General features: G+C 40.1%; 1 protein-coding gene across 12 annotated transcripts in view; it reads right to left on the reverse strand.

Annotated features, from left to right (window-relative positions):
- The window catches only part of Ehbp1 (EH domain binding protein 1), a 255,213-nt gene that overhangs the window by 52,529 nt on the left and 192,956 nt on the right, over window positions 1-9,728 (reverse strand). For 10 of the 12 annotated variants that reach the window (XM_075944462.1, XM_075944460.1, XM_075944470.1 and 7 more), the window contains one exon: window positions 1,454-1,601. In XM_075944462.1, coding sequence (XP_075800577.1) covers window positions 1,454-1,601 — 148 coding nt within the window. The remainder of the gene's footprint in view (window positions 1-1,453; window positions 1,602-9,728) is intronic. The other 2 variants (XM_075944463.1, XM_075944465.1) reach the window with 1 other exon arrangement.

Genomic DNA, 9,728 nt, shown 5'->3' on the forward strand with positions numbered 1-9,728 from the left:
AGGCAAATACTCTACCACTGAACTACATCTGAACCTCAACTTGACTTGTATCACAGAGGTATCTATCACTTAATGCGTAGCCAGCCAATATACCCTATGCCATTAACTGTACTAACTACAACTTTATTCCCTAGTCTCCATGACACTGTCATCTTATAACTGTAATTTAATATAAGGAATCAATTAAAACTCAAGGCAGCAAGTTTTAGTTTACTTTGAATCAACTCACCATTGAACTGGAGGGAGCTTTCTTTTGTTTCAGCTCTCTATGGTTTTATTCAAGTCCTTATTTGCCTAATCTTCAGGGTAATAATAGTATTCTAAGATGGACTAAGGACAAGTACCTGATATGTTCTATTCGATAGATAGGTTATGAGTCTAAAATAAAAAGCTCACAGGCTTCTTGAATATACTTCCAGCAATTGTGCAGTTTCAAATCGAGGATGGCCAAACTGAGTACTGGGAGGCAAAATTAAAATTCTTTTTATTCATCTGCTCCATGTCTCAATATTAAGCTTAGCTGCAAATACTGAAGATATTCTTCTCAGAGGAAGGACAGTAGAAATGACCTAAAGGAAACCGCTATGGAACACTGCAACACTTTTACACATTGCGCTATACGAGTCCCATGTGGCCGAGGCCTGATGCTCTTAGTTTTTCCTTCCACTGCTGGGGAGGAGGATGACTATAACAGAGCTCACAAGTGGAGGTCATAGGTCAAAGGGTAGAGATTGATTCTTTCCTTAGGCCATGGACATGGCAAGGATTGAGTGTAGGACGGAAGGCACGGTGCAAAGTGCTTTTACCAGCTGAGCATCTCATGAGCACAAAATATCATGAGGTCTCATTCGAAGGGAAAGTCCTAGAGCTGGTGGTGATGTTTAGTGGCAAAATGCACAGTTAACATGCACTAGACCCTGGGCTCAATCTCCAGCATAACCCAAGCAAAGTTTCCCATGGAAAAGCTCAGCCCTGGCAAGTCCCACAGTCTAGACGTGAAGGATGCGACTGCATTTCACCTACTCGTCCAACGGTGAGACACCAAAGGATATCACAAACCACATTCTGTATACAGTTTCTGCTAAAAAAGTGTCATCTCCTCCTCCTCTCTTCCCCTTTCCTATTCACTCTCCCTTTGGATTTGGAGGCAGGGTCTTACTATACAGCCAAGACCAGCCTCAAGCTTGAAACCACCTCAGCATCCTAAGTGCCAGGATTACAGGCTTGTGTCCCCATATCCAAGCTAAAGAATGATGCTTGTATTAAAAATTAGGGCAAAAAGTTAACTTGGAAATACTAACAGTTCTCTTTCTTTAGCTTAAAAAAAGTATCAAGAGGCTAGAAAGTTTATGGTTTTCATGTAACATTTTGAAGTAAGAATAAGAAGTGCTAAAAGGTCCACTGAAGATTTTTGGGTTCTCTGTAGAATATTCTACAAAATTCTTTAGCTCACCTCCAGATGCCTTTGACCTTTCTTTCAACTTTTCTGCAGCCATTTCACCATAGCTGGGAAGTTCTGACATCTTCACTCCGCATCGAGCTTCTGCTATTAGCTGACGAGCCCTCTCTCTCAGCTGCCGACGTCTCTCTTCATCTTGCTGCTAAGATATATTGAACAGTTGCCAGCTCAGTAATTGACAGAAATGCAATTTCATTTTCAATCTGATCATCGTGATAGGAGCCGGTTACAGCATGGTGCTTGGCCCACATTATAAACAGCATGCTCTGCATCAGCGGGATGCCACACCGCTCTTAAGACACCTTAGCGCCAGCTCTTTAAAACATTTACAAAGCACTGTATTAAAACGGCCATCACAAATTTAAATTAAAGAATGTTTGGCAATACATGTTATTAAAGAAAAGGCAGAAATTATTAATAAAAGAACAGACTTAGAGAAGGAAGTCACAAGAATCAGAATAGACTTTTAATTAATTGTGCTTTTCAAATAATATTTAACTTGCTATTTTCTAATAAGGGTACTGAGCACTATCTATAAGACGCCTTGATACTGTAAAATACGGCTACATGATATTGATCAAATAGAGGAGTGGTATTTCTTCCATATAGTAAGAGTGAAGACAGTAGATCAGTTAGCAGTTCCAACTTAAAAACTGCCAACAACCACATAATGGTGATGTGAAATTCTTTTTTGCTACATCTCCTCTTACATGAACAATAAGAAAAAACTAACAATAAAGCCTAATAAAGTTTTTGAATTTAAAATTACTAAAGCTTACAACAAATATGTAGGACAGCTGCTGAGTACTTAAAAGGGGTTATTAAGAACTGTAAGCAGGGACTCAAGGGATGGATCAGCAGTTAAGAGAAAACCCTATGCTACTAGGGGACTGAGAGTGGATCCCAGCACCCATGTAACAAGTAAGGTACAGTCTGCAACCCCAGCACCGAGACAAGAGAATTGCTGGGGCTTTCTAGGCCCAGGTTCTAAGGTGGAGAATGATAGAATAAGATACCCGATGCCTTCTCTGGCCTCTGTGTGCACATACAAGACATATACATTCAGTGTTCATGTAAACACACACACACACACAGAAAGAGAGCGAGAGTGCGTGAGAGAGACAGAGAGAGGGAGAATGAGGGAGAGAGAGGTGCCAATACAATGGGAAACTGCTTTGTAAACTTGAAAGTTTATAACATAAGGCGAACCCTACAATAATCTGGCTCTAGCATATTTGGAGGCTCTGTTCTCTAACATTTCCTAACCTCCATAAAACATCTGTCCACATCAAATTGCTTACATAAACCTATATATCACATGCGCCTGTGGTTTGAATACATCATTTCCTTTTCTGGACCATGGTTCTCTCATATTATTTAACTTTACTCATTTGTCAAGATCTAGCTTCGACCTACTAAGCCTGGGCTGACACCGCCGCATTCCCTGCACTGGTGGGTAGAGTGTCCTGCACATGTGAGTGATGACTGGTATTACCTGTCACCTTCACAGAACCTAGAGCCACCAGGGAGAGGAGCCTCTGGGCATTCCCAGGAGATTATTCTGAGTGCACTAGCTGAAGTTAGAAGAGCCACCCGCTGTGGATGGTACCATTCACTCCCTGGCTAGGACCTGGACTATGGAAGTGAAGAAGGGGAGAGGAACAGCAAGCATTCACCCATTGTTCTCTTCTGCCTCAAGGCTGCCCTGTGACCAGCTACTGTATGCTCCTCCTGTGGCCTGGGTTTTCCCACTGTGGTGAACTACATTTTAACTGTGCACCGAGACAAACCCTTTCTCCTTTGAGTCACTTTAGTCATAGCATTTTCTGAAGCAGGGGGAAGACAAAAGTAAGACACACATGTAAAGATTTTTTAAAGTAATAACTTCAGTATAACTTTGAAGCAATAATTTTGGCTGGGGGGCAGACAGAAGGAATCATGGCTCTTGCATCGCACCTGAAGAATGAGTGGAATCTGAACTGACAGAGATTAATGTCTGGTTATGGCAATCACTGCATGTGGGAATAGGAGGTAAGAACAACACAGTTCTAAGATGACAAAGCCTACGAGGGAAAAACACACTGTAGCAGCAGGAACCACTCAATCAAGGTGGTTTGGAGTGCTGGCTTTTTTATGTTGTTTGTTTTCATTTTTTTAAAGCTTAGGAAATTAAAGATTAATCTAGCAACAGTATGTACTATAGATTAACACAGAAGAACCAGAAAGTCGTGAATTAGTAGACTTATGAACAGCCCAATGGCGTTATAGCGACATTCAGGAAGAGTAAGTGCTAAAAGGAACAGAAAAGAGAAATACAAGAAACATATTTGAGACAGAATTGATTTCCGTACCAATTTTTGGTTAGAGATGTGGATCCAGAAGTTTAAAACTGAATATGTACAATAACTATGGACTTATAATAAAAATATAAAACTAAGAGAAATCATAAAGAGCCAGTGTTTCAGGGAAGACAGAGCGGGTTTGAGCAGGACTTTCTGAGTAAAGGTCTTAGCAGTGGGTCTGATGCTCCAGAGACGGAAAGCCATGGTTACAGTGGTGAAGGATGAATACATGGACACCTGAAGAGAAATAAGGAGGCTGCCGCTAAACCTGGAGAATATCTATAATTATGTAAGGGGGAGTTGTGGGAGAAGAGAAAAAGAACACCAGTGGATCACGAACATCTAAGGCCTTCAAGACAAAAGTACAGCTGGGTGTGGTGGTGTTCACCTTTAAGCCCAGCACTCAGATAGACAAGAAAATTTCTGTGAGTTCAAGGCTAGCCTGGTCTACATAGATCTCCAGGACAGGCAGGGCTATACAAAGAGACCCTGTCTTAAAAACAAACAAACAAACAAACACAACCTATTATAGTGAATGTTGAAAATTATTCAGAAAACTTAAAAGGGGCAACCAAGCTTGGTGGACAAGGCAGAAACCAGACAGGAGGAACTCAAATCTGGGTACTTCTTTAAAAATATTTTATTTTGATTTAGCTAAAAATCAAGAGATCTTGGCATCATTAAATTAGTAAGAGTAGATTAATGGGTGTGTCACGTAGGCCTAGGGACACACTAAGAAGTTCTAAGTAGGCAAACTGACACACTTCCAACTATCAAAAAGAACACTGGCCACAATGAACTGAATCAATGAAGTCATCTTTGAATGAATGGAAACTATAGTTCAATATGATATAGAACTTACAGTATCATAATTCACAAATACTGTGAGCACAGTAAAAAGACACATGGAGAGACCATATGTAAGTAAGAAATTAGAGCTCTTTAATCCAGAGGTTGGTCTTATTGTCATTAACACTGGGTCAACTGTGTACCATGTGTGTTTAGGTATGATTGTGTATACGTTACTTATAACGTTCTATACCAACTGTTAAAGTGAACCCAACAAGCTTCTCTAACTTTCATTTCATCCATAAACACAGGGGACAGAGAACAGAACAAACAGCACAGCAAGAGAGAAGACCCTAAACCAACCTCCACAAACAGAATTACACACTAGCTTAGACACATCAAGGAAGAGACTTCATGATTCAGAGAAGGGTGAATCTGATCCCACTGTTCACAGAGAAAAGGCTGGACTGGCAAGGAACATGGGGACCTTTCACAAGTCTGAGCTCAAGTGCACGTGTCTGTACACACACACACACACACACACACACACACACACACACACACACACACAGAGTTGTTGAGAAAATATAAAGTTGTTACGGTGGAAACCCCTGGGCTCAATATGTGCGATGTAGCCACTTGAGGCCGCTTACAGCTCCAGTTGAAGCACTTGGGAGGCAGAGGCAGGAGGATTTAGGAGTTTGAGGTGAGCCTGGGTTACATAGCAATACTCTAGTTCAAAAGTGATCTTTTAAATATTCTATAATGCAAACAAACTATTCTTGTAATATGCGTTATTTTAACATAAGAACCGTAGAGGAGGAGGGGGATGAGATGGTAACTTCCTGGGGTAGGACAGTTAAAAAGCAAAAGAGAGGTCTAATATTCAAGAGAAATTTTCTTAGCCTTTGGAAAGAAGCTCATTTGTAAGCAGAGGAATCTACAACATGCAGGGTAAGAATGAAGATATAAAAATAATATATAAAACCTTTTACTTATTATCAGTCTTTCTGAATTCTGAATATACACTATGAATAAATAAAGACGGGGCTCCATGATATTTTAGTGATAATTACTGCTATTTCCTGAGTTTTCATGTACTAAGTGCTTTATAATCATTATTTCATTTAATCCTTAAATCCCGCCCTTTTAAACGAATGCAACAGGCTTCAACTGAAACATCCAATAGTTCAACCCATGTTTGCCTGACTCCACAGCCCTGGCTCTTAACTTGTTAAACTAGCTGATCCCCAAAACGTAACGTTAAAAACAGATGTGGCGGCACACATCTACAGACCCAGAATTTGGGAGATGGAGGCAAGAGAATCAGGAATTAAAGGGTAGCCTTAGTTAATGTAAATTCTAGGCTAGCCTGGGCTATATAATAACTGGTCTAAAAACCAATCCACCCAGCACACAGAGTCAAGAGGCAGGTGAGATGGTTTGGCAAGTCAAGTCACTTGAGCTGGATCCCTGGGATCCACAGGGTGGAGAGACGCTGCCTTTTCTGACTATTGCTCTTTGACCTCCGTAAGCATGCTGTGGCATGTGCATGAACCCCCAGTCCCAACCCAATAAACAAATACAATACTAAAAAAAAAACCAAAACAAATCCCAAAAGATTAAGTAACATAACCAGCTAAGAGAGCTGAGCTTCACCAACCCTGTCTCCTTCAAACTTAAGGAGAGTGGGAGCATTAATAAAAACCATGATTTAATATGCCGCAGGCAATGAGATTTAAGCCAATTTCATTACATGAATAATAACTTCTTACAGAGCTAGGATATGATGATTCAGACTAAGATGAAGTAGTCTTTGGTCATTTTCACTGAGTTAAAATAAACGATTCTACCTTTCCAAGTACAAAATGGGAACCTACTTTTTTCTCACAAGCTACAACCTCCTGAATGTTGCTGAGGGCTCCCTAAGAGTGGGACTTAAAGTAGGCAGTCATTAATAAAAACAACTTTAAATACTAATCACCGCACTTTATCAATTTCCATGTAAATTGTTTGTTTGTACTTATTTACCCATTATTGTTTGGAACACAATAGAAAAATGCAAATGAACAAATCAGAATGCAGCCCTAATGGCACTTTCTGTTTATAACCATTAGCCCAGAGGTGTGCTGTAATTCAATTCTCAAGTAGCAAGATTTAGCCTCATTAACAGACGGCAAGGGCAGGTTACAACTCATAAAACCCCACAGTAAACAAAGTTTATAGACACAGCGCAAAATCTTGAGCCTGATTGACAGAATTCTAGTTCCCTATCAGATTGCCTTAATTTACTTTTCTACTAATGTCCCTATACCACAGAGGCAACCTTGCTTGGGCCCACAGCTCTCTAGTGGGATGGCATATCTGTATTGTTTGTTTTCTCACCCGTAAGAACCAACTGAGAAAATAAAAGATAATTGTTGAAAGTCATGGGAATGCAGCTCAGTGGTAAGGCATTTGTCTATCTGTGAAAAGCTCGGGTTCAATCCCCAGCACCACGGCTCCCCATCCCCACAAAGTCAGGAAGGAAAAACTTGCAGTTGTATCAATTGATTGCATAAACAATATCAGTTTAGTTGGTAGTTCTACATTTTTAGTTTCTTTGTGATTATTTATTCTAAACAAAACGATTTCTTTTATATGTAAGTGCCACTAAAAGTCGGATCGTGAGACCCAGCTCAGTTACTGAACATTTACTTCCCATGTATATGAGACCTTGCATTCAGTTCCCAGCAACAAACACACAGTTTTTTTGGTGATATTTAAACAACAGATGACAACAAAATCTCTGAAATTTACCATATTTACTAAAAATGGCTATTCCGTTCATGTCCAAAGACAACATGACCAGAGAGTAGGGCCCAAAACACTTTGTTAGTTTGTAAAGCATTCTGGGCAAACGGTTCAAGCATGTTGGTAATATCTCTGATCATGTTTTGCCTAAATTTAAGCACAGAGATGTGTTTTTGTTGTCTATTTGACCAGCTACACATGAACTAAGACAAGGACTGACCTGCTGTCCCAAGCAAATCATCAGTTTACTTGTGAAAAGGTCTTTTCTCTGAGGTGCAAAGGAACAGCAAGTTAGGTCCCCATCACTAAAGGGAAGCCGGACACATTTACTCCATTTACTTTCACTACATAAACCCGAGTAAGCTGAAGTACTTCCTTACTGTTTCTAAGACACTTGCCACGTCCACAGAGTTAGAATGGCTCAAGAGTTTCTCTTGCCTTTTAACAATGAATGTGCTACAGAGAGAGTCTGATGGAAGCTTATTTTGGGAGGCCTCCCTTCCCATGAGTATTGCTACGACAACCTGAAGAAATGCGAGTGTGTTTTCATGCAATGTATGTTTTGCCTCTGCTCGTCACTGTGCCGGATGATAGCTACCGGCACCTTGACTGCTAGAAACTGAATCAAACTTTAATACACTGCTTAGCATCATACACATTACAACTGCCATAGTAAGGAACAAATTTAGTGTCATTGAAATTTCAAAGCAGTGATCTAGCCAATGGATTACATAACCTAGCATTTTTCAGAGACCCCATTATTTTTGTGATATTACAAGTTTTTGTTCTTTGCGGTCTGTTCAAGTACTCAGGAAGACGGGTGATGCGAACTAATTTGTTTATGTTCATTTAAAACCTGGGTCCCAATCTTGAGTTAGAAACCCCTGGGAGAGTGGTGAGGCCAAGGAGCCTGCACTTCGCTGAATCAGACAGAAAGTATCACACAGAAGCTGGGCCAGAGCTAATAACTTTGGACACTAACTGAAAAATATTCAGCCTTTCACTGCATGTCTCGAGGCTTCAGTTTGCCGTCTTCCTTATCGTGCTGAAATGGTCTATGATCTGCTACACAGAGAGGCCCTAGCAAAACTTGACGAGTTCCGGACAAACTCTTCTAGAATAAGTAATGTAATTCCTTGTTTCCTTTCCATAAAAATGTATTGGTATGCAATTTTTATATTTCACAGTTCACCGCCATCTAGGCAAGCTTTCTTCCACTGCTTCAATGGCGCTACTTTTAATTTTATCCTCCTTAGCTGTCGTAATTAAAGTGATCAGCAGCGGCACCCCAACAGCTCTGACACAGCGACAATCCCCTAGCAAACCCTACTTTTAAAGGGAAGGAGAAAAAAAGCCTAGTTTCATTTCACAGAGAACAAGAAAATCAGGCCTCCCAACCCTCAACTTTATTCAATTGTTCTTTCAGCCGCCTTGGGATCTTAAGACTCAAATAAAGATGGTTGCTATGGGGGGTCCTTTTTATTCTTGCCGCAAATGTCACAGAGTGACATTACTTTAGGCCAAAAATGTGCCGTGGATTTGCGAAGGTGAATTAGAACATGAGAAACTGTCAGTGTAGTTTCTGAGGTCATCACCCACCCAAGGGTGTCTTTTACAGCAGGAAATAGCTTCACTCAGTCACTTGAAAAATATACACTGAGAAGTCCTTCTGCTTGAGAAACATGCATCTCTTATATTTTCACAAAACCAACTTTAAAAAACGTATCAGACAATATTTGTGTCCTTACCCCATGACAAATTTTACAACTGAACCATTCTCCCTACCCCACTGACAAAACCAAAAGTCTGAATTTCTTTTTTGTGTTGGCTCTAGTGTTTCATACAATTTTTAGTAACTGGACTCTAATTAAACTAAAAAAAAATTGATGAAAAAGTTTTATTTGCTGCTTCTCAAAAATTTCCTTAGAATTCTCCAATTTCATAATAAACTAAGTAAAAGAAATTGTCACCTTTTCATCAACAGACAGGAAGCTAAGCTCTCTTATTAGTACCAAGTATGAGCAACAACAACAAAAAATTCCATGCTTGTCCAGAGGCAAGGATTACCAAAGCTCACCTATTCACCTTCTACAGAAAACAGAAAGAAGGAAAAAAAAAAACCTACAAGGATTTTCGAGGTTTGGGTAGACCCCTAGATATTTTACTGCCAACCCGGTCAGCTCTTGGCTGAATAAATAGGACTTAGGGTGAAACATTAAAACTGTTGAGCAGATCCTTTCCAACTTTTCTTATGCGGGCTTATAATATAAGCAGGCATGCTTCAAATGACCACACCTGCTCGTTCTCTGGGGATGGCCTGATCTCTGCTTCTCTAACAAAGGAAG

This window comes from Microtus pennsylvanicus, chromosome 12 (genome assembly GCF_037038515.1).
Source record: "Microtus pennsylvanicus isolate mMicPen1 chromosome 12, mMicPen1.hap1, whole genome shotgun sequence".
NCBI classification, from domain to species: Eukaryota; Metazoa; Chordata; class Mammalia; order Rodentia; family Cricetidae; genus Microtus; species Microtus pennsylvanicus.